A 25,254-nucleotide genomic window follows, 5' to 3' on the forward strand; every position below is an offset into this window, starting at 1 on the left:
ATCATGACCTGAGCCAAAACCAAGTGTTGGTCACTTAAGCAACTGAGCCACCCAGGCGCCCTAGAAAAGAGAGAATCTTAAGAAGGCTCCACACTCAGCGCTTACCCCAACACGGGGCTCAGTCTCACAACCCTGAAGTCATGACCTGAGTCAAAATCGAGAGTCAGATGCTTGACTGACCGAGCCACCCAGATTCCCCCAAATTAACTATGTTAAAGTGTCCTGTCCCATGACATTTAGTGTATATATTCACAATATTGTAACCTCTTTGTAGTTCTAAAAACATTTTCTAAACCCCCAAAGAAAACCCCTATCCATGAGGCTGTTACTCCCTATTCCTTACTTGGCCCAGGCCCTGGCAACACTGATCTGCTGTCCTCCATTGACTTATTCTAGATATTCCATATAAGTGGAATCATGTAATATGTGACCTTTTGTGTCTGGCTTCTTTTACCTAGTATAATGTTTTCAAGTTTCATCCAAGTTGTAGCACCTATCAGTATTTCATTCCTTTTAATGATGGAGTAATATTGCACTTTGTGTATTTTATCCATTTTTCCCTTTGGTGGACATTTGAATTGTATCCACCGTTTGGTTTTTACGAATAGTGCTGCTGTGAACATTTGTGTACAGACATTTGCATACCTGTTTCCAGCTCTTTTGGGTATATTCCTAGAAGTAGAATTGCTGGGTCATATGGTAATTCTGTCTTTAACTTTTTTGGGAGCTGCCGAACTGTTTTCCACAGCAGGTGCACCATTTTACATTCCCACCAGCAATGCACAAGGGTTTTAATTTCTCCACCTCCGTCCTCTCCAAACACTTGTTATTTTCCATTTTTGTTTTGTTTCGTTTTATAACAGTTATCCTCATGTGTGTGAAGGGGTATCTCATTATAATTTTGATTTGCATTTTCCAAATGGCTCTTCGTGAGCATCTTTTCATATGCTTATTGGCATCTTCTTTGGAGAAATGTCTGTTCATGTCCTTTGCCCGTTTTTGAATTGCATTTGTTTGTCTTTGATTGTTTGAATTGTAAGGGTCGTAATATAATCTGGATACTAAGCCTTTGTCAGATTTATGATTTGGAAATATTTCTTCCATCCTGTAGGTTGTCATTTCATTTTCTTGATATTATTTTTTGGATACACAAAAGTTTCTAATTGTGGTGAAGTCCTGCTTACTATTTATTTCTGTTGCTCATGATTTTGGTGCCATATCTAAGAATCCATTGCCAAATCCAAGCTAAAGATTTGCCTCTCTGATTTCTTTTAAGAGTTTTGTTGTTTGGGGGCACCTGGGTGGCTCAGTCAGTTAAGTGTCTGCCCTTGGCTCTGATCATGAAACCAGTGTCCTGGGATCGAGCCCCACATTGGGCACACTGTTGAGCAGGGAGTCTGCCTCTCCCTCCGCCCCTCCCCCAGCTCACGCTCTCTCCCTTTCTCTCTTGTTCTCAAATAAATAAATAAAATCTTTAAAAAAATTTTTTTTTGTCATTTTAGCTCACATATTTAGGTTATTGACCCAGTTTGGGTTAGTTTCTGTGTATTGTAGAGGTAGGGGGTCCAAGTTGATTCTTTTGCATGTGAATGTCTACTTGTCCCAGCATCAGTTTTTGAAGAGACTGATTTTTCCCCATCAAATGGTCTTGGCACCATTGTCAGAGATTGATTGACCATACATTATAGGTTTTTCTAAATTCTCAATTCTAATTCTGTCTTTTTGCAGTATTCCACTGGCAGGATTACGATAGCTTTTTTTAAACTTTTGAAATCCAGAAGCGTAAGTCCTCCAACTTGGTTTTTTTTTTTTTTTTTTTCAATATTGTTTTGGCTAGTCAGGACCCATTGAAATTCCTTAGAGTTTGAGGATCAGCTTTTCCATTTCTGCAAAAATGGTTGTGGGAATTTTGACAGATTGCATTGAATTTGTAGGTCACTTTGGATATAATAATAGTAGGTCTTTTGTGATGGTTAATTTCGTGTGTCAATCAGATTGGGCCCCGAGGTGCCCAGATATTTGGTCCAGTGTTATTCTAGGTATGTCTGTAAAGGTGCTTCTGAATAAGATTTGAATTGTAGACTGAGTAAAGCAGATGGCCCTCCCTAATGCCTGTGGACTTCATCCCCTCAATTGAAAACCTGAATAGAACAAAAAGGCTGAGTAAGAGGGAATATCACCTACCTGACTGTTCAGCTGGGCCGTTGGTCTTCTCCTCCCCTCAGACTGGAACTACATGTCCAGCTCTCCTGGGTTTGCAACTTGTCAGCTGAAGAGCTCAGGGCTTACACCCTCCACAATGCAAGAGCCCATTTCTTACAACAAATTACTTCTCTCCCACCACCTAGACAGGAAACTAGGAATACAGGGTTCATTTACACACACACACACACACACACACACACACACAACACACACACACACACACACACACCCTGTTGTTCTTTTCTCTGGAGAACCTTGACTAATCCAATCTTCTAGTCCATCAACCTGACTATCTTTCCATTTATTTAGGTTTCCTTTAGCTTTTTTTCTCAGTGTTTCACGCTTTCCAGAGTTCAAGTCTTGGTTAAATTTATTCCTAGGTATTTTATTTTTCCGGATACTATTATAAATGGAACTTATAAAAAAATTTCCTTTTCAGATCATACATTGCTGCTGTATAGAAACAGCTGATTTTCGCCTGTTGATTTTGTATCAATGTCACTGGATGTGTTTATCAGCTCTAGTGACTCTTGTGGATTCTTTGGGGTTGTATATATCCTGTCATCTGTGAAGAGAGCTAGTTGTACTTTTTCCTTTCTAATTTGGGTGCCTTTTATTTTACTTGCCTAATTGTTCTGGCCGAGACTTCCGGGACACCGACTAGCATCGCTGAAGGTGGGCATCCTTGGTTCATTCCTGATTTTAGGGGGGTGGCGTTTGGTCTTTCACTGTTGAGTATGCCGCTCACTGTGAGTTTTCTTTTTTTTTTTTTAAGATTTTATTTATTTATTTGACAGAGAGATCACAAGCCGGCAGAGAGGCAGGCAGAGACAGAGTGGGAAGCAGGCTCCCTGCTGAGCAGAGAGCCCGATGTGGGGCTTGATCCCAGAACCCTGGGATCATGACCTGAGCTGAAGGCAGAGGCTTTAACCCACTGAGCCACCCAGGCACCCTCATTTTTTTTTTTTTTTAAATAAAGGCACTTTATCATGTTGAAATTCTCTTCTATTCCTACTTTTCTGATTGTTTTCATCATGAAAAGGTATTTTGTCAAATGCTTTTCCTACACCAGTCAAGGTGATCAGGTGTTTTACCCTTCACTCTGGTAGTGTGGTGTATTACACTGGTTGGTTTTCTTGCTGGTGACCTTTTATGTCCTTGCCAGCAGCATTCTCTCAGGCATCCAGTTTCAAATATTTGACTAAGCCTCATTTTTTTCCATCTCTGAGATGTTCACTGTGTGTCCTACCTTTTCAGTTCTCCTCTCGGCCCCCTCCCTGTCTCATCACACCTGTGTATTTGGTATTCCTCTAACTCACGGTTAAGCTTTCTTTCCCTGGTCTTAGCTCCCTTTGAACTGACTGTTCACATGTGCTAGATTAATCCCCTTAGAGCACCATTATTTTCCCTCATATTTATGCTCTGCTGAGGGACCTGTGATGATTTTCCATTGTTCATCAGATTAAGTCCAAACTCATGCTGACATTTAGAACATTTCCTAATCCAGTCCCTCACTACTCTCATGTCCTGCTTATTTATCACAAATAGAAACTGCACCCTGAGTCCCACCTAACAACTTTTAATTTTACTGTTAGGTTTGTAACACTGTAAGCATGTCAATTTGATTTCCTGTATCTTTGCCCTTATCTTTCTGGTTTCTCAGCCTTTCAATTTTTGCTAAAAATGGCATTTTCTCTGATTTGTGAAGATGCATTCCATATGTCCTTATTGTAAAAGCTTTCCAGCCTCCTTTCTTGTATTTGGCTGGGGCGTGTATTCAAAGAAATGAGAAAGTATTGTCTTAATGAGTTCGACAGTGTGAAAACAAGTTGCAGGACACGACGTTCAGTATGAAAAGATATATTCGTGTGCATAGGCCACTTCTGGAAAGATATATCGGAAACTATTAGTAGTGGTTACTCCTGGGAAGTGGGACTGGGTCGGACAAGAGAGAGAAATTCCTTTTCACTCTGTATCCTTTTGTGCTATTGGAATTGCTCAGTGCATTTGAAAAAAAGAGATGAGAAACAATGATTAATTCCTTTTTTTCCCCCTGGCTTTTAATTCCAGTTTCAACCCCTTCTACACCATATAAGAGTGGCTACATCTTAAAAGCTTTCAATGCTTTTTAAAAACTTTGGGCCAGTTGATGAACTGGAACAATCCTTTTCTCCATGAACCTACTTTTTGCGTCATTACAGTGAGTTGTCAGTAACCCTATTTCAGGGCGGTTTAGTTTTACGCACCAAAAACTACTGTCTGTCATTTTTTAGGGAGTCCTGTCCTTATGGCATAGTGTGGGTAAACCTGAGTTTGGAATAAACGTGGATTTGTTCCTGGAAAGAAAACCAAGAAAGGACGAGGGACTTCAATGGCCAGGTCCTTGTTTTGTGGAAGGTGGGAGGGTCCGTCCATGGGAGGCTCTGAATGCATTTGAGACCCTGATGTCCAGACTGGATTTCTGGAGTTGCTGCTGTATATTTCCTTTGATTCCTAAAGCTCTTCTTTTGCTTTCCTTGGGCATTTAAGTTTCTTTTTAAAATGAGAAAAGCCGATCTTTAATTTTGGAGGGAATTCTATTGGGCGCACTTACAAAGAACCTTGGTACTTCTTTGGAGTAAAAGAACGTTTATCAGCTATTCACTTAGTTTCAAATTTAGAAATGTCTTTGGAAGAATAGACAGTTGAGATCAGGAAATGTGTGTGTCAAAATGATACAACATCCCTGTTTGAAGGAATGGGACAGTCTAGAAAGCTCCACACAATACCAAAATAGGTGTTTTAAGGATAAAACTCTTAAATTAGTAATCTCACAGATTTGCCTCATCTGATCAAAGGGAGTTTGATTTTAGTTGCAGTAGGATTTGATCAGTTAGTGTTTATTATAAAAACTCGATTACCTTAATGTTTTTGTTATGTGACTAGTCCTGTTCCCTGCTTACTGTGGGAGGAATGACGGTCTTTGCTTTAAGAGAAGCGGACTAGATTGGACCAAAGTCACCGAGTAGCTGAGGTCAGAAGGCTTGGGTTTCTTCTTTCTAGAGATTTGTGTGTACCTGTCTGTCTTCACTGCCTCTGGGCAAGAAAAGAGAGTGCTTTTTGTTTTATGAAAACAATGTGAATTTAGCCAAGGAAATGCAAACTTGTTGGCTCTTGCCTGTTATTTGAGTTCATTATGCCTGGCACACAGGGTTTGTCTTGTCTCACACTGGGTGTGTACTCTGTATGGAGAGCCTCGTCGTTATGGTGAAGTTAATATTTAAATCAGCTTCCTGTGAAGTGCCCGGAAAAACTGAGTTAGTAATACAGTAGGACTCTAATAAGCTTAATATCTCTGTTACAGTAGAATTAATACTTAACATAGAGCACTTTTTAGGATTTGGGTTGAAGGTACCACAGAGCATAGGTTTGGCTAAACATTCATGAGCGTGAGTCTCACAGCAGTTGCTTGTGTGTGTCAGCGTGGCTTAATCCTTGTGAAATGTATTTGGGCTTATAATAGTTATCTTTGATTTATCTTTTTGAAAAAAGATTTTATTTATTTGAGAGGGAGGAGAGAGAGAAAGAGAGCACGTGAGAATGCATGAGCGTGCTAGCAGGGGGAAGGGGAGAGAGGGAGAGAACCCCAGGCCGACTCCAAGCTGAGTGCGGAGCCCGACGCAGGGCTCCAGCTCACGACCCCGAGATCATGACCTGAGCCAAAGTCAAGAGTTGGCACTTAACTGACTGAGCCACCCAGGTGTCCCTGATTTCTTTTAATTCAAGACATTTGATGACAAAATGGGTTTTGTAAGCTCTAGTTTCCTGATCTGCGTGATGATGATGATGATTCCTACCTCTTAGGGCTGTTGGAAGGATTACAGGGATGCAGGGGCACCTGAGGTTCCTGTGACAAAGAAGGTGTTTATGTGTTTGTCCCGACTGTTGCCAGCACTGTCCTTCAGATTAGGTAGTATGTTATACGATTCTCGCTTTACGTGGGCAAGAATTTCGTATTCGAAACAACTAGAGAGCCATATGATGAGAAATACCAGGTAAAGATGGGGGAGTCCCTTTCATTCACAAGCTCATTCATTCCCTCAGAATGGGAGTTTAGAAGGGGAGAGAGTAGTGTGGACCAGAGTTCTTGGGGTCGACTTTAAGGAGGAGGTAAGATGAATATAGCCCTTGAGTGCAGGGTGCCACAATGTAGGAGGCATTTCTGGAAGTAGTAAAAGTAACACTTGAAGGCATGACAGAGGTTGTATTTGTGAGGTAGGGACCCAGTAGGAGAAAAGGTTGAGCAGGTTAAATGTAGAATCAGTTAATGGCCTTTGAATAGCAAGATCCAGTTGGATTTGAATTAACATGTAGAATATTATTCTTGGAGTTGTACAAAATGATTTTACAAAGTTGTCATCTGTACCCGGTAGCTTTTAAACAAGAGAACTTGTTAACTTAGAGTAATAATATTAATATAATAATAATATAATAATATATAATATAATATAATATAATATTAATTAATTAATATTAATAAATTTATTACTTAGAGTAATAAATAGAGTTTATTTTCTTTCCCTGTGTGTATTCTAGATGTATTAATGTTTCTCTGCTTATCTATTACAAAGTGGCGAAAGGGGGGTGGAGCTTTAATCCACAGACAGATGTAATGATTGGTGAATTGTTTAACACTTGAATACTGTAGTTCATTGACTCATATTTATTTGGCATTCTGAGATCTCTGAAACTGAGATGCTCCTTACATCTACGGCCTCCAAGTAGCAGAGGTGATGTCCTTAATCATTGTCCGCACATGTATGGACTTGTCCGCACATGTATGGACTTGTCTTGACAGTTGAGTTATACGTAATGTTGGTGCCACGTGGTTAGTTTCCTTTTTACTTTAAAAGATCACACTGTGGGGTGCCTGGGTGGCTCAGTGGGGTTAAAGCCTCTGCCTTCGGCTCAAGTCATGATCTCAGGGTCCTGGGATCGAGCCCCACATCGGGCTCTCTGCCAGCGGGGAGCCTGCTTCCCTTCCTCTCTCTCTGTCTGCCTCTCTGCCTACTTGTGATCTCTGTCTGTCAAATAAATAAATAAAATCTTTTAAAAAATAATAAAAAAAATAAAAGATCACACTGTGATTCAACATTTAAGTAGGAAAAAAGCAAGTGGGTGAAGAAAGGCATAGAACAGAACAGCAGGGTATAAATTTGATTTAAAGTGAGGCAAAATATTCATCACTGGAGGAATGAGCTCAGTTTCAAATTTTTCTGCAAAGCTACAGCCAAGTGTTTTGGGACCCAAGAAAGGAAGACAGCCTAGGTTTATTAGGTTTTGTTACCTAGAAACATGCAAAAGAACTGCTTGTCACATGCCAGGCAGGGCACCTGGAAATGGGCAAAACTGCTGTAGTTCTCCACATAAATAAGAAATTGTGGAGCTGCAGGAAGCTGGTGTGACCAATTCACATGTCTCCTGGGACTGTTGTGTCATCCTGACTGACATGTCATCCTGCCCTAGTTTAAGTGGGCAACAGTGTTTCTCCTTAGTGGCACACGTAAGTGTGTTCCTTATGAGTCATGGCCCTTAGATTCAGTCAGAAATAGCGTTTTCCTCAGGTACAGTCCTTTCCTGACAGTGGCTGCTTTGGAACTGACCACACCGCGATGTGATCACGGTCGTGGTTGTGATCACAGGGGTCTTGGGAAGATGCAGAGACCAAGATCAAAACACAGGAAGAAAGTAATTGCCTGGTTTCTCATGAAATAGATACTCTGGCCTGTGTTCCTTGTCTTCTCAGGTACAGCCCGGCGTAGAGTGGAGTGTAGACCCTGGAGGGAGGTGGCCCTTCAGTAGCCATAACCTTGTGTAAGTGCCGTGACCTCCCGTGCCTGTGCTCTGTCACACGGGCCTAGCACCCAGCCTGGCTTTGTTACAAAGGCGAAATTAGTTCATACAAATGTTTCTAACACCTGGCTGAGAGTAAGCAGTGTATGTTAGCTGCTATTTTTGACTGGCATTATTTTCTATGAATCTTAAGTAGCAGTCGGTACACAGAGTAGTTTGAGGTGAAGGTGTGATTGTCAGTCCCACTGCTGTCTTGGTTCCAGTTCAGGGCTAATGACGCTGCTCCCATCCTCCTGCCAATGACAGACGGTCCCTGACTTACGATAGTTCGACCTTACAGTGGTGTGGAAGTGATGCGCATTCAGTGGAAACCATTCCCTGTGTTTAAAATTTTGATCTCTTCCCAGGCTGGTACCACGTGACATGCTTCTCTCAGGTGACACTGGGCAGGGCCGCTGAGCCATGCGATCTTGGGTCCGCAACCAGGACACTTACAGCCCTTCTGCACCCCTACAGCCGTTCCTGTTTTCACATTCAGAACAGCAGTCTATACATCCCATGAGCTACTCAACATTTTATTATAAAATAGGCTTTGTGTTAGATGCCCTTCTCCCGTTGCAGACTAACGTAAGAGTTCTGAGCACATCTGAGGTCAGCTAGGTGAGCTACGATGTTTGGCAGGTTAGGTGTATTGAGTGCATTTTCCACTAATGATACTTTCAACTTACAGTGGGTTTACTGGCACGTGACCCTGTTGATTCTGATTTTTTAGAATATTGTATATGATTGTGATATATAGATTCACACAATGAAATAAAATGGAATTAGAATTCAGTTGGGGAAGAAAAACCTTTTTATTTTTATTATCTTTTTTTTAAGGTTATTTATTTATTTATTAGACAGAGATCACAAGTAGGCAGAGAGGCAGACAGAGAGAGGAGGAAGCAGGTTCCCCATTGAGCAGAGAGCCTGATGCGGGGCTCGATCCCAGGACTCTGGGATCATGACCTGAGCCGAAGGCAGAGGCTTTAACCCACTGAGCCACCCAGGTGCCCCATTATCATTATTTTTTAATTTTATTTTTATTTATTCTTTTGAGAGAGAGCACGCTCGGGGGGAGGGGCGGAGGGCAAGGAAGCGTCTTAGGTGGACTCCGTGCTGAGCATCATACAGGACCTGAAGCTCGATTTCATGACCCTGAAATCATGACCTGAGCTGAAGTCAAGAGTGGGACGCTTCACTGACTGAGCCACCCACGTACCCCCCGCAAAAAATTTTCGGATACATTATTCTTCTAAAAATCCCATGCTTGTGTTTCCAGCATCTGCCAAGGCTAAATCTGGACACCTTTTAGTCTGATAGCACTCCCCCACCGTTCAGGCAATGACTGCCTTAAACAAGACTCATAGCCTCGAAGACTGCTGGTCTCAGCAGGGTTGGGTTCCATTTCTAGCCTGTGACCGTGGCCCATGACTAGAGTAGAAAGGCTGTTGCTGCTTTTCTGAGCACTATGCAGGGCTGTTTCAGTTGGTTATTTCTAGTTGTGTGATATTTAAGTGTTGCATTGGGCCCTCAGCTGTTGAAAAACATAGGATACTATTTCTGTTACAGCTGACGGTGAACATAGACTGCCTCTTAGAGACATATTACTAACTGAAAGATAGTGGATGGGAATTATCAAGTATTGAATTGGGACTTAATTCTCGCATAACCTTAGGAACGATTTCCCCTCACTGAATTAAATTTGAACTATTTTTTTAAAGATTTTATTTATTTATATGAGAGATAGAGCACAAGCGAGGGGAGGAGCACAGGGAGAGGGAGAAACAGGGTCCCCACTGAGCAGGGAGCCCAACGTGGGGCTCCATCCCAGGACCCCAAGATCATGACCTGAGCGGAAGGCAGACGCTTTACTGACGGAGCCACCCAGGCGTCCCTGATCTATTTCATCTTCAATAATCATCTGAAAGAATTGGGCCAACCAGTGCTTTCTCTTGAGCTTGCTTGTAAAAATTAGGTGTTATATGTTAACCTTTGTCTTTGTGCGAAACAGGGTAAAATGTTCCAGTGAAGACTTGTAAACTGCAAAGGGATTATAAACTGATCTTGTGGTAGCTGAATGTTAACGAGATAGGTTTTTCCATCATTCAGATTAATGAAGGGAAAGCGCTCCATACTTTATTCCCCCTGGGATTTTATGTATAATTCAGAAAATTGTAGTTCCGTCTGTACTTCTTTTTAAGTCATCAAACCCGTAGTTTTCAATATGATGTTGGTGGTATCACTTGTTAATTACGTGACTGGAAATTTATTGTCAGTGAAAAATGACACACAAAAATGGCATGTGCAGTGAAGCTGAAAATAGCACATCTTGACATCCATGCAAATTCCCTGGACTCTTTGTATGACCTAGTTATGGAGTACTCACGGAAAGAGAAACCTCAGGCGCTTTCAGCTACTACGAGAGCTAGATATTACATTTAAATGTTTTATTTACTTAATAGTTTTTACTCATAATTTTGCCACAAGTGCCAAAAGCATTTTTCATGATTAAGCTTTTAAAAGAGTGATGGATTTCACATTTTTATTTTATTTTATTTTTTTATTTTTAAAGATTTTATTTATTTGTTTATTTGGAAGAGCACACGACTGGAGTTGGGGGGGTTGGGAGGAAGAGGGAGAGAGAATCCTAAATAGACTCTGTGCCAAGTGTGGGGCCCGACATGGGGCTCGATCCCACAACCCCAAGATCGTGAGCTGGTACCCCAAGATTTGGCATTTTAGAATGTGTCTGATAGTCAGTACCTCCTTGTTTGGAGCTTTTCGGTTCTGGAAAGTAAATACACAATCTCACACCTGATTATCCAAGTTGCTTGTACTTAAATTCTTTAAACGTATCCAGCTTTGCTTTGTGACTGACCTGTCTGTGTTTTTTTTTGTTTGTTTCTCAAATGTAGAGCTGCCAAATGCTGTTAAACCAACTACGAGAAATCACAGGCATTCAGGACCCTTCCTTTCTTCATGAAGCTCTGAAGGTTAGTTTCAAGGCCACTATTCCTCAACAGGCTTTAGAGCAGTTGTCCATATCATAGTTAGATCAGGTCAAGCTATTTTTATGCCAAACGAAAGTGCATATAGGGACAGGAGCTCTCCGGGTCAGATGACTCAGTATCATCAATGACCCAATAAGGTGGAGAAGCTGGGGGCGGGGGGAACCTCACCGAGGGGGGACCCTCCAGGACAAAAGAATGGAAGAAACGCATCAGTCAGTTGCATTGTATAGCCTTTACATGGATCCTGACTCAAACACAAACACACACTAAAAAATCTTTGAGTTAGGCAAGTTGGAGCTGATGATTTGAGAATAAAACACTTGTTACCATTAAGGTGTGGTAATAACATTGTGGGTTATATTTTTGAAAGATACGTTCTGATGGATGGATAAGATACTTAGGATTTGCTACAGAGAGTCTGGGTGAGTTAGGCAGAATAGGTCAGATCGAGCAGAACTTGATAATTGTTGAAGCTGAGTGATGGGTGCCTGGGCTTCAGCTATACGTTCCCTGTGTCTCTACCTTTGTGTGTGTTAGAAAGTTGCCCTAATAAAAAGTTAAAAACAAATAGAAATACGGTCACCGCTATAGAATATGGTAACTGCTTGGCGTGTTTATCGTAGAGACTGACTTCATTTAGAATCTCTGTCTTCATTCCCAGCCCCCTTTTGACACACCAGGCCTCAGCTAGTCTGTGAAATTGGGAGTAGTAGTGTGTGGAGCAGTGGGAACAAATCTCCAGCAGGGTTGCATTCTTGCTTGCACGTGGTGGAAAGTCAGAACACGGTGGCTCCCCCTCCCATACCCTGGAGTTTGGATGCTTCAAGCCTGGTACACTCATTGTCCTCCCCCGTACTATCTTTCTTCTACTTTCTACCCTAGAATTAGGCCCTGACTTCCTCAGAATGTTATGGGGGTTAGTAAGGAATTAAACCAAAAAACTGACTCACTGTTTATTTTAAATATTTTATTTATTTATTTGACAGACAGAGATCACAAGTAGGCAGAGAGGCAGACAGAGAGGCAGGCAGAGGGTAGAGGGGGAAGCAGGCTCCCTGCCGAGCAGAGAGCCCGATGCGGGGCTCGATCCCAGGACTCTGGGATCATGACCTGAGCCGAAGGCAGAGGCTTTAACCCACTGAGCCACCCAGGTGCCCCTCACTATTTATTTTAAATGCTGTGATGCTTTGCTTTTGAAATCTCTGGTGTTTTTTTTTTTTCCCTTTCTTCAGGCCAGTAATGGTGACATCACCCAGGCAGTCAGTCTTCTCACTGAGGAAAGAGTTAAAGAGCCCAGTCCAGACACTGTTGCTACAGAACCATCTGAAGGCGAGGGGAACACTGCCAGCAAAGAAGCATTAGCAAGTAGGTATATGATGTCTTGGTCCTGCTGTGAACTAGCGGAAAATACGTGAGTTTCCTATCAATCCCATCAACCCTTTTGGAATAGTGCTAATAATAGCTAATTACCATTACAGTGTGCCAGGTCTAATTCTAAGCAATTACATGCATTCATTCATTCATTCGTTCTGCACTTATTTAATGAACACCTAGTATGTGCCAAGGGCTCTTTTAAGCGCTGGAAATAAAGAAGAATAAGAATCCCTGCCCTCGTGTAGCTTACTTTCTCATGGGGGAGATCAACAAGTCGGTGAGTAAATTATATTGCATATTAGGATGATAAGTACCATAGAGAAAAGTAAAGGATGGAATGAAAGAAATGAAAGAAAGGAGTGCCAGGGATTGGATTTTTACTAGGCGGAGCCTTCTGAGAAGGTGGAAGGGAGGTGAGGGAGTCAGTGAAGTCTTCAGTCGGGGATGTACTGCTCAAAGACAGCCGGGAGGTTGTCCTTAGTGGATGAGAGGTGAGGCACGGAGGGTCCAGGAGGCAGGTCCTGCAGTCTTCTTACATGCTTGGCTTTTCCTCTAGCTAGAGGCTAGCCCTCGGAGAACTTGGAGCAAGAATGACGTTCACTGGTTTCCATTTCCTAAAGGTCATTCTGTTGAGAACAGAATTGCAGGGAGAGGTGGTGAGCCTGGGTTAGAGCAGGGAGCCCCGGACACTGAGGAGGCTTTGCAGGTTCCGGTGGCGTGGGCCAGCAGGTAGTGGTGGGAGGGTGAGGAGCACCTGCCGAGTGGGATTTGCTTACAGCAGAGATAGGGGGTGTGGAAGAGAGAGGACTTAAAGGTAGCTCCTGGTTTTTTTCCTAAGCAGCAGAAACGCTGGCGTTGCACTAAGCACCCTGAGAATGACTGCTACTAGAGCAGATCAGGGTGGCAGATGACGAGAATGCTGAGTTTGGGGCACCTGCTAGATGTCAGGTGGAGTGTTGCAAAGGCTGCAGAGAGAAGAAACTTAGAATCATAAACCTGAGAATGGGATGTGAAGTTAGGGGACCATGGGAGCTTTCCAAGGGGTTGGGGTACACAGAGGAGAATGGGTTCAGTGACTAAACGGTGGACTCCCCCAGTGCTCAGAGGCCAGGGTGGGTGGAGTGTCCAGGGAGGTCGGAGGAAGACCAGGAGAGCTTGGAGAATGGGACTCTGGAAACCAGGGAGGCTTTCTGCCATCCAAGTACTAACCAGGCCCGACCCTGCTTAGCTTCCGAGATCAGACAAGATCGGGCGCGTTCAGGGTGGTATGGCCGTAGACCAGGGAGGCTTTCTGGAGCAGGGAGCCATCAGCTAGGGCAGATGGAGTTAATGGATATTTAGACTTGCAGTTTTGAGCTCTTCTAAATAATGCTGTTATGAATATCCTCATGTGTATCTTTCAGTGCAAATAATGACTCTTTTCAACCAACGTTTTTCTTTTTTTCTTTTTTTTAAAGATTTTATTTATTTGACAGAGACAGAGACAGTGAGAGCAGGAACACAGGTGGGAGTGAGAGAGGGAAAGCAGGCTCCCCGCCGAGCAGGGAGCCCGATTTAGGGGTTGACCCCAGGACCCTGGGATCATGACCCAGGCTGAAGGCAGACGCTTAACGACTGAGCCACCCAGGCACCCCTCTTTCTCTTTTTTTAAAGATTTATTTATTTGAGAGAGCATGTGCGTGCACACACATGTGTGAGCTGGGGGAGGGGCAGAGGGGGAGGGAGATAGAAAATCCCAAACAGGCTCCACAGGGTACAGTCTGATTCCTCACCACCCTCCAGCCCCATACAGCTATGCAGGATACTTTTATTAAAAAGACTTTACTTACTCACTGATCTGTAGTATCAGCTCTGTGTTATATTGGATTTTCAAGTTTCCCATTCTGTTTCACTGAGTATCTGTTCTTAATTCTTTAGGATATATGCCCATATATATTTGTGACTGGCATGGGTATTATATATACCTATATACATACATATATTTAGAATAAATACCCATATATATATGGGGTTACTGGGTCATGTAACAATCCTGTGTTTAACTTTCTTGTTTTAATATTTCTAAAAGAGGATGGTTTTCATAGCTGCCACATTATCACATTTTAAAAATTAATAATTCCTTAATCCCAAAGACCAGTGTAGAAATCTCTCTGTTCATCTCATTAATGATATGTCTGCGGTTGGTTTGTGAAAATAATGATCCAGATGACGTTAAAACATTAAATATGCTTGAGTGTCTTTTAAGACACTCTTTATCTATAATTTCCCCCTCTTTCTTTCTTGCACTTTATGGTTCAGAGAAATCAAGCTCTTTGTTCTCTCAGATTTCGTGTGTTCTGAAATTTGCTGATTTCAATCTTGTGGTATCTCCCAGTGGATTTTTCGGTCCTGTCTTTCCTAGAGACTTAGATGCTTAGTTGACATGACGGTGTCACAGGTAGTGTCGTGTGTATAGTGTATCTTCTGTTTTGTCATAGTGAAGAAGCAGGTGACATCCCATTGCACTCTCTGTGTTCAGAATATTATCAGCTTAATCTGTTTATTATAAAATCCCCCACCAAGTGTTTTCTGCAGCCACTGGTGATTGTTGCTGCAATGCTTTTATTTTATTGGCGATTTCATAATTTATTAGTTGGGACTCTTTTTTTTTGGTTGTTAACACATAATGCAAAGTTTACCATCTTAACCATTTTTAATAATACAGTTCAGTAGTATTAAGTATGTTCGTATTGTCGTGAAACAGATCTCCAGAATTTTTTTATCGTGCAAAACTGAAAATCTGTGTCCACTCAACAGTAATTCTCCATTCCCCCTCCCTTCAGCCCCTGGCAGCCACCGTCCTGCTTTTCTATGAGTTTGACTGCTCTGAGCGGAATCCCACAGTATTTGGCCTTTTGTGACTAGCGTCCTTCACCCAGCATAATGTCCTTGAGGTTCATACCGTAGCCTGTGCCAGGGTATCCTTCCCATTCAAGGCTGAGTCCTACACTGTTGTATGGAGATAGTACATGTCGTTGCCCATTTATTCATCAGTGGGGATTTCGGCAGCTTTCACTGCCTGGCTGTCATGAACAGTGCTTCTGTGGACACCGAGGTGCAGAGGAGGTGCAGAGATCTCTTCGAGACCCTGCTTTCAGGCCTTTTAGATGCATACCCAGACGTGAGATCCCTGGCTCGGGTGGTCGCTCTATTTTTATTTCTTTGACGAACCCCTTTACTGTTTCCCATAGCAGTCGCTGCACCATTTTACAATCTCACCAGCGGTACATGAGCCTTCCGAAGTCTCCCCACATCTTCCCCAACACTTGTTATTCTTTGTGGGTTTTTCTAATAATCATCCTGGTGGGTTTGAGGTGATAGCTCAGTGTGGTTCTGATTTGCATATTTCCTTAATGGCTGATGATGTTGAGCGTCTTTACATGCATTTATTGGCATCTGTGTATCTTCCTTGGAGAAATGTCTGTTCACATTCTTTGACTGTTTTTAACAGTGGGCTGTTTGTTTTTTTATTATTCTGTTGCAGGAGTTTTTTTAAATATATTCCATACATAGGTGTCGTAGCAGATACACAGTTTGTGAAATTGTTCTCCCATTCTGTGAGTTGTCTTTTCACTTTCTCAGTGGTGTCCTTTGAAGCCTGAAGGTTTTTCATTTTGATGCTAATTATCTGTTTTTCCTTTGGTTGCATATGCTTTGGGTGTTATCATCATCTCTAAGACGCCGTTGCCTAATCCAAGGTCATGAAAATGTGTGCCTGTGTTTCCTTCTAAGAGTTGCTCTTGAGGGTCTGATCCACTTCGAGTTCATTTTTGTAAAGGGTGTGAGGTAGGAGTTAAAAATCACTGTTTTGCATGTGGATATCCTGTTTTCCCAGTATGACATGTTGAGAAGGTATTTTTTTCCCTGTTCAATTGTCTTGGTACCTGTTTCGAAAATTTAATTGACCATTGGGGCACCTGTGTGGCTCAGTCGGTTGTGTCTGACTCTTGATCTCAGCTCAGGTCTTGATCTCAGGGTCATGAGTTCAAGCTCCAGACTGGGCTCCACACTGGGCGGGGAGTCTACATTAAAAAAAAAAAAAAAATCACGGGGCACCTGGGTGGCTCAGTGGGTTAAAGCCTCTGCCTTCAGCTCAGGTCATGATCCCAGGATTCTGGGATCGAGCCCCGCATCGGGCTCTCAGCTCAGCGGGGAACCTGCTTCCCCCTCACTCTCTGCCTACTGTGATCTCTCTCTCTGTCAAATAAATAAATAAAATCTTAAAAAAAAAAATCAATTGACCGTAAATGGGAGGGTTTATTTCTGGTTTCGCAGTTCTTTTTTCCCATTGATCTTTGTGCCTGTTCTAATGCCAGTAGCATACACTCTTGATTACTACAGTTTTGTGTTCTTTGTGTTTTTTTTTTCTTTTTAAATTAAATGTCCTTCATTGCTCATCTGTTGAAATTCACTTAACTTTAGTACGTTGATCTTTTATCTAATCACCTCTTATTAATTGTAACTATTTTCGGTAGATTATTTTGGGTTTCTCTCATAGGTGATTATTATCTGTGAATTGTGATGGCTGTGTTTATTATTTTCCAATCTTTATATTCTTTCTTTTCTTTTTTTTTTCTTCTTTATTTTACTTATGTATTTGAGAGAGAGCAAGGGGAGGGGCAGAGGGAAAGGGAGAGAGGATCTCAGGACTCTCCTGCTGAGTGTGAAGCCCGATGCGGGGCTCGATCCCACGACCCTGAAATTGTGACTGAAACCAAGAGTCAGACTCTTAATTGACTGAGCCACCGAGATGCCCCTAGTTTCTTTTATTTTCTTATTGAATTGGCCAGAACATCCAGAACCAGGGTGAATAAAAGCCCCGATAGTAGACATTTTTGTCTTAGTTTTGATTTTAAAATAAATGTGTTTTACATTTCACAGTTAAGTATAAAGTTTGCTGTGGGCTTTTCATGGCTTCTCTTTCTTAGCCTACGAATACTGTCTTTACTTCTCAGCTGGCTTGGGGTTTTCAATTCCTGAATACAGGATGACTGTTGTTATTAAGTACTTCTGTACCTACTGAGATGATGATTCCTTTAAGCATATTCTGCTGCTCTGTTTTCTCCTGTTAACTCAGATTTTGTTCTGTAGTTACCTCTACTTGTTCTTAATATTTGCTTTTGGGGGTACATTATTGGATTTTATCTGCTAAACCCTTGGTTTTTTTGCTTGTTTGTTTGTTTTTTGTTTTTACGTCTGCAGTTGTATGTGAGTTTGTTGTTTTACTTTTCTTACTATTCTTGGATGGGTTTGGGCTATAGCTAGGTGTTAGGTTGGTTTCATGAAATGAATTGGGGAGTATGTCCTCTATTCTCCAGGATAGTTTGTATGAGATTGAAAATATCTGTACCTTGAATGGTTGATATTTAGCTGATGTTTTATGATGACAGGTAAAGAGATGACTTGTCCTACAGAGACGGGATGTGGATTTTACTCTGTGGAGTAAGACTTCAGAAGTCAGGGACGTCTGGGTGGCTCAGTTGGTTAAGCGGCTGCCTTCGGCTCAGGTCATGATCCCAGCGTCCTGGGATCGAGTCCCACATCGGGCCCCTTGCTCGGCAGAGAGCCTGCTTCGCCCTCTGCCTCTGCCTGCCACTCTGTCTGCCTGTGCTCTCTCTCTCTCTAATAAATAAAAAAAAAAATCTTTAAAAAATAAAAAAAAATTTATTTTATTTTATTAAAAAAGAAGTCAGTATCCATCGCATTCTCATGGCTCGTTGGCTCATCTTAAGGTTACCATAGAGCTGTGAGTTACTCCTGTGGCTCAAGGGCAGTCAAGTTGTTCCACAGATGAGCCATTGTAGTGAAAGCTTTGGAGCATATCGAGTTTTGTGAATGCTTTTGCCTTTTTTTCCCCACCATACAGCCAGCAGGGCATTGTTTCCTGCGTGTAGACTAACGGAATTTCTATTTATCTTACAGAAGTGATAGACCTTACCCATGATAACAAAGATGATCTTCAAGCTGCCATTGCTTTGAGTCTACTGGAATCCCCCAAAATTCAAGCTGATGGAAGAGATCTGAACAGGTTATTGAAGTCATTTGTCATCCTCGCTCCCCAAATGAGTGTCTAGGTCGAAGGCGGTAATAGCTGTGGATGCCAGTGAGGGACCATTCTGCCAAGGTCTTTTAATTGCATCCCAGTGAAATTTCTTTTAGGGGAAAATTTAAGTTCATATTAACTTACTTACTCTTTGGTTTGCTCTTTGACAAAGCCAAACACGATAAGGGTCTTACAGTGGCTATGGTCTTGAGTAGAAGCCAGCAGGCTATGGTAGTACGGTTGCTGGGGCGAGAAACCCCATCGTCGTGCAAGCATCTGACAGTATCTATTCCCTCTTTCAACCCAGAGCCTTTGTAGACTTCGAGGGGCTGTTGCCAGCTCTTTGAAAATGAAAGTTATCACTCAACTACCCCGTCTCAGGAGGGACCAGGACTATCTTTTTTGAACTGGTGCATATTTGGTGATTGCTCAGTATTGCTTGTAAACCTCCAGTTCTGATGGTGGGTGGTCGGTTTCCAGACACGTGCATTCCCTCACACCGCGAGCTCTTTCTTCCAGGGAAACCTAGGGCTGGGTTTTGTGCGGTAGGCCGTTGAAAGGCTCTTATTGTTAGCAGAGGGTCTCTCTTGCCTCTTTCAATGGCAAGGTCTGAGATAGGGCACTGTTGTTGAAATCTAAAACTTGTAATACAGTAGCCATAAATAGGCTTGAGCATCAGCTCAGTTCCATCATGGACCTTAGAAGTCATATTCTCTGATGGAAGGATTAAGATCTCTGTCTAAATCTCACTTTTCACTGGTATTATAATATTATAATTACTGGATAGCCAGCAACAACCCAGTAAATAGTTGATCTGGCGTTTTGGATTATCTATGGAAGATTACCAATATTCTCGTATATAATACATTTTTCCTTCCCTTTTTCCTTTCTGGATACGTGGTGTGTCGGCACCAAACAGGATGCATGAGGCAGCCTCCGCAGAAACGAAACGCTCCAAGAGAAAACGCTGTGAAGTCTGGGGAGAACATCCCAACCCTAATGGCTGGAGGAGAGTCGACGGGTGGCCCGTTGGGCTGAAGAACGTTGGCAATACATGTTGGTTTAGTGCTGTTATTCAGGTATGATATTTTTTTAAAAGATTTTCTTTATTTATTTAAAAGAGAGCAAGCACAAGCAGGGGGGAGCGGCAGACAGAGGGAGAAGCAGACTCCTTGTGAAGCAGGGAGCCCGATGTGGGGCTCCATCCAGGACCCTGAGATCATGACCTGAGCCAGAGTCAGACACTTAACTGACTGGGCCACCCAGGCGCCGCTCAGGTATGATATTTTTTGAGACAACTGTTTTTTCTGGAAACAACTTTGTAATTTATTCAACTGAAATGTGAGAAACACAATTTTTAAAAATGGAAACATATATAAGACTGGGGTGTTTGATTTTCCCATGGCATTACTGTGTTTTGGTTGCTTTCCTTTTTTGGCTTTAGGTGCTCTGGTGTCCAAATTGGGCAATACTAAAAACAAAATATCCCCTGGTTTAGAATACGGTTGTAAAGATGTTGAATAGGTGTTTTAGATCAGCATTTCCCGTCACATGTTGGAGCAGAGCCAGAGTTCGTAAGGGGAAAGCATTTGTCGGTAGGGGGTCACAGCTATCCAGGCAGGAAATGATGGCGGCCTAGAGTAGAGGAGCTGCATAAGCCTTGGAAGGAGAGAAGTGCAAGCATTTTAGAGCTGGGTGGGAGATCAGATCTGCAGGATTTGGCGGAGCAATTGGATATAGGGTTGAGAGTTGAGAAAGACTCCAAAGTTTCTAGCTTGAGGAACCAGGCGGATGGACGGTGCCAGTTGATGCCGGAAGAAGAATGTTTGGGGGAGGGTGTGAGGCGTGGGATCTCCGTTCAGTTTTACCCACGCTGAGTTGAAAGTGCTGCATGAAGAAGCATGTAGGCAGTCAACGACATGAATCTGTAGTTTGGTAAAAAGATCTGGGCTACAGGTGCCGCTCTGGGACTCGGTAGCTTATAGACGGTGCTAAAGCCAGGGAGTGGATAAATTCCCCTAGAGAGAGGGTTGCGTCTCTGGAGTACGCCCCACGCACCTTAAACTTGGCGTGGCCGCATTGCAGCACTTGATCCTGCCCCTCCATCTTCTCCTTTGTACTTGACGTCTACCCAGCTGCTCAGCCGGAAATGGAGGCCTCCCTTTTCACACACAGGATCCAGCTTCATTCAGCTCACTCTGTGGCCGGCACTGTGTTCGCACTGGGAAATAGCAGTGATAGATAAAGCTGTTCGTCTCATAGCGTTTCCTTTGAAAAGAGTGGGACAGACAGTAAAATAATATCAGGTGTTGTGAAGTGCCATAAACACGAGTGAGGGGCTGCCTGGGTGGCTCAGTGGGTTAAGCCTCTGCATTCGGCTCAGGTCATGATCTCAGGGTCCTGGGATCGAGCCCCGCATCGGACTCCCTGCTCAGCGGGGAGCCTGCTTCTCCCTCTTTCTCTCTCTGCCTGCCTCTCTGCCTACTTGTGATCTCTCTCTCTCTGTCAGATAAATAAATAAAATACTTAAAACAAAATCAAACAAAACAAAACATGAGTGAGGGCAGGAGAAGCTGGACGGGGAAGGAGGCCTTTCTGATAAGGTGGGCGTTTGGGCAGAGGCCTGAGGGAGGTGAGGGGACACACCCTGTAGTCACAGAAAGGGCACTGCAGACAGGGAGGAGCCAGTGAGAAGACCCCGGTTCGGGAGCTTGCTCAGTGTGTTAAGAAATAGAGGGCAGGACTCGAGGGTGGGGAGCAGACCGCGAGGAGGTCAGAAAGATGTGGAGGTGAGGTGGGGGAGCTGGGGTTCGTGAAGAGAACTTAGGGATTGTCTGTGAGGTTGGAAAGTATTGGAAGGTTTAGAGCAGAGAAGTGAGATGATCCTACTTCTGTTTGAAGAAGATGACGGGCATTCGTGTTGAGAATAGGATGTTGGAAGGAACGTGGCATCGGGGACATCAGTTCGTCCTTTCAGAGAGAGCGGGGGAGAGAGCTTGAGAACCCTGGCTGCCTTCGCACCCTCCTCAGACTTCACACCTGTGGGGATGTTGAAAGGAGCAGAGGGTGTCGCTGAGCAAGGTTCCTTTGGCAGCCTGAGAAGACAGGATGTGCAACCTGGAGGGAGGGACTGATCCTTAGTAGGAATAGAGCGGGAGGGACAGGAGAATAGTAGGGAGAGGGCAAGGAAGACATGGCTGCAGATTATAGTTGAGGTAATTTCCGATCGTCCTCTCTGTGGTGTGAACAGCCATTTTCTGAGGCCGTGGAGAAGGGGCGGTGTTGGATGTTAAAGGGAGGGTCACCGCAGACAGTGGGAAGCCGGTTGGCATCAGGATACAGTAGGAGGATTTCTACAGATTGGAAGGTCTCCTTGAGGGTATGGACCTTAAATGCATAGTGACGTCAGTATGGGCTGTTTATATCAGGCCTTTTTCTTGGAAGCGCTCTGAGACTCTTTAGTGGAAAATGAAATTTATTTAGGTCGGAGGCCTTGCTGGGTTCGATGAAAGTTTGAGGATTTAGTGAAGGGTGGTTAAAGACCATGGAATCAAAGCTGGAGAGAGGGAGAAATGAAGACAGGGAGAGAATGGTGGTTGGGGGGAGCAGGAGGCGTCCATTTGCTTGGGTCCTTGGTGAAGTCAAAGACCAGATGTCCTGAGGGGGACTTGGATCAGAAACGCCAGAAGACAGGTCATGGTTCAAGAGCAGGATTTTCTGATTTTGTGGCCTGAGAGTTGGCTGTGTCTCAGGAATCGACCTATCCTGGGTGTGACCTCAGGTGTGGGTGCGGAGATGGAATGGAGAACTGTGGTACTAGAGATCGATGCTCGCAAAGCCAGGGGGTCCCCGGGCTGGGCGGAAGTGCTTGTGTTCCCTCAGCAGACGTTAGCGGAACACCCACTGTGTGTCCAGCCCCGTTCTAGGCCCCTGAGATAAGGGCATGAATAGAACCCAGACGGGGCCTTGCCCTCATGGAACTTCAACTTTTGTGAGGCAGGAGAGTGTACTGCGAAAGTAACTACTTCAGTGGCCAAATTGGTGTGACGTGTTAGGTTGTGATCGGTGTGGTAGAAGAAGACCAGGGCAGGGCACACAGAATTGCCGTGGGCGAGAGTGGAGCAGGACGCAGTACAGACCGTACTGGTAGGTACGGCCTCCTGGCCGCAGGGATGAGGTTGCAGCAGGAGCCAGATACGTGTGAGGTGGAGGCGTGAGCCAGGCAGTTTCCAGCGAGAACATTCCAGGGAGGGAAAACCCCAGAGCAAGGGCCCCAAGGTGGGAGTGGGCTCAGTGTGCTCCCCGGGACGTCCAGGACTTCCAAGGGACACTAGGAGCAGAGGGGGGAGTCATTGGAGGTGAGGCTCGGGAGTCACCGTGGGTTCCGAGCAGAGGGGCGGTGAACTCTGAGCCAGAGCTTAACGGGCTCGCTGTGGCTGCTGTGAGGAGAACAGAATGGGGGTGGTGAGGGGCAGGTGGCATGAACTCTACAGGGAGCTGCTGCAGTTGTCCACGGGACAGGTGACAGTGGCCTGGACCTGGCTAGAAGCCATGGCAGTGGCGAAGTGGTCAGGTTCTTGATTCATTCAGAGAGCAGAGCTAACAGGATGTCCTGTTGGGTGGGGTGTGGACAGGACCTGGGAGAGGAAGAAGAGCCGTAATCCTGGGGCAGGTGTCCGTGAATCAGGGGCTTATTTCAGTCCTGTCCGGAAGACAGAGGAACCCGTGTGGCAGGTGAATTGGTACAGGGCAGGCCCTGGAGGCAGAGAGAGGCTGAGCAGTGTGACACGAGTGAGCAGTGGCCCAGGGGAGCAGTGAGGGGAGACCGAGGAGGGCACTTGACAGGGACGGGAGGGAGGAGGTGGTTCTAAGGAGACCCCACGCCCACCCCGAGGCAGAGTCCAAGTGACCTCTTCCCCTCTGGATGTGAATAGTTATGGAAGAGGAAGGATTCGAAGATTCTTCCGAAGTTCTAAAGTTTGGTGACTGAAGGAGGAGGATGTAGTGCAGTGATACGGGAGAAGCAGCAGACGCTAGAGGGCCGCAGGGGTGCTGGGTGGGGAAATGTCATCAGCTCACACGTCGAGGGCTTTTAAGAATGGCGGCATCTTTGGGGAAAGCCGGGTTTGGGAGAAGGAAAGGGGGTAGAGTGGAGTGACCTGCACATGGAGAGCCAGTTTTCTCGTGGCAGAGAATTTCTGGGACGTGTGAGGGCGTAGTCAGCAGAGCGGGAGTGACGCCACAGGAGGGGACAGGTGGGGTGGAAAGAGAAGAGAACGGGCTGGGGTGCGTGGGTGGCTCAGTGGGTTAAAGCCTCTGCCTTCGGCTCAGGTCGTGATCTCAGGGTCCTGGGATTGAGCCCCACATCGGGCTCTCTGCTCAGCAGGGAGCCTGCTTCCTCCTCTCCGTCTGCCTGCCTCTCCGTCTGCCTGCCTCTCTGCCTACTTGTGATCTCTGTCTGTCAAATAAATAAATAAAATCTTTAAAAAAAAAGAAAGAAAAGAACGGGTTGAGTAGAGAGCAAGCATCTCACCCTGGCTACAGAGAGAATGTTGGTGGAACAGCGGGACCCGACTTCAAAGGCACCGCCCAGCTGTGTGCTCACCCCGTTGGTGGCATCCCAGGCGGGTCGAGAGAGTGGGAGCAAAACCAGAGGCGTGTTGTCTACCCGGGATGTTGCCTCTAGAGTTTTCCATCGGGCTCTTTCCTGAGGGGTTTTCCTCTGAGGAGTGTGTTGGGATAAGGAACTATATTCATATAAGGGATTTTTATTTATTTATTTTTTTTAAGAAATGGATTTTTTTTTTTTAAGATTTTATTTATTTATTTGACAGACAGAGATCACAGGTAGGCAGAGAGGCAGGCAGAGAGAGAGAGAGGAGGAAGCAGGCTTCCCGCTGAGGAGAGAGCCCGATGCGGGGCTCGATCCCAGGACCCTGGGATCATGACCTGAGCTGAAGGCAGAGGCTTTAACCCACTGAGCCACCCAGGCGCCCCCATATAAGGGATTTTTAAAAACATTAACCTTCAAAAGATATTCGTGTAGGGTTGTGTATGATTTACAAGTAAGCCAGATTCCTGCTGTTTAGGTTTTTTTTTTTTTTTTTTTAATGCAGTTCTTGTGACAGAGAGTGGAGAATAGCCCACGTTACTGTACTCACTGCCCAGCTTTAGAAAGAAATGGTACAGCTCCCGGGGCTGCCCAGTCCCTGCTGTGCCCATCCCAGTCATAGCCTCCCTTCCCCACAGGTAAAACCGCACCTGCGTGTATCCCAGACCAAATGCCATGTTGTTTTATATATAATTAAACTTACTATAAACACTTTAATACTTTGTTTTTCTGGAACTTTCTTCCACACAGAGTATAGCTTTGAGATTTCTCCGTGTTGATCCTGTAGCTCTCAGGCAGTCCCTTTCAGTGCTGTGTACTAGTTCATTTTATGAAAATGTTTTTCCCCCACTGTTTTAATGAGTACATAATGGTATATCACGTACACGTACCATACCTTATTTAATCCATCCCTCTCGTCAGTCATGACGTTTTTGGGTTTTCCTAAAAGAATCAATATTCCGTCAGCCCAATATGTACCATAGCTATCATTCCTTCAGACAGGATAGAGGGAGAAATAGCAGGGGACGGTTGCCTATACTTTGAAGTAAAAGAAATACTTTTCTGCTACAGTTATTTGGGAAGAAAGGCTACAAATC

The 25,254-nt window shown here is 44.3% G+C and overlaps 1 protein-coding gene across 2 annotated transcripts in view; it reads left to right on the top strand.

Moving 5' to 3' along the window:
- Positions 1-25,254, top strand: part of USP28 (ubiquitin specific peptidase 28) — a 60,123-nt gene that overhangs the window by 6,759 nt on the left and 28,110 nt on the right. For both annotated transcript variants that reach the window (XM_080817049.1, XM_080817050.1), the window contains exons 2-5: positions 10,995-11,072; positions 12,323-12,455; positions 18,426-18,531; positions 19,466-19,625. In XM_080817049.1, coding sequence (XP_080673175.1) covers positions 10,995-11,072; positions 12,323-12,455; positions 18,426-18,531; positions 19,466-19,625 — 477 coding nt within the window. The remainder of the gene's footprint in view (positions 1-10,994; positions 11,073-12,322; positions 12,456-18,425; positions 18,532-19,465; positions 19,626-25,254) is intronic.

This window comes from Martes martes (assembly GCF_963455335.1).
Source record: "Martes martes genome assembly, chromosome: 10".
Taxonomy (NCBI): Eukaryota; Metazoa; Chordata; class Mammalia; order Carnivora; family Mustelidae; genus Martes; species Martes martes.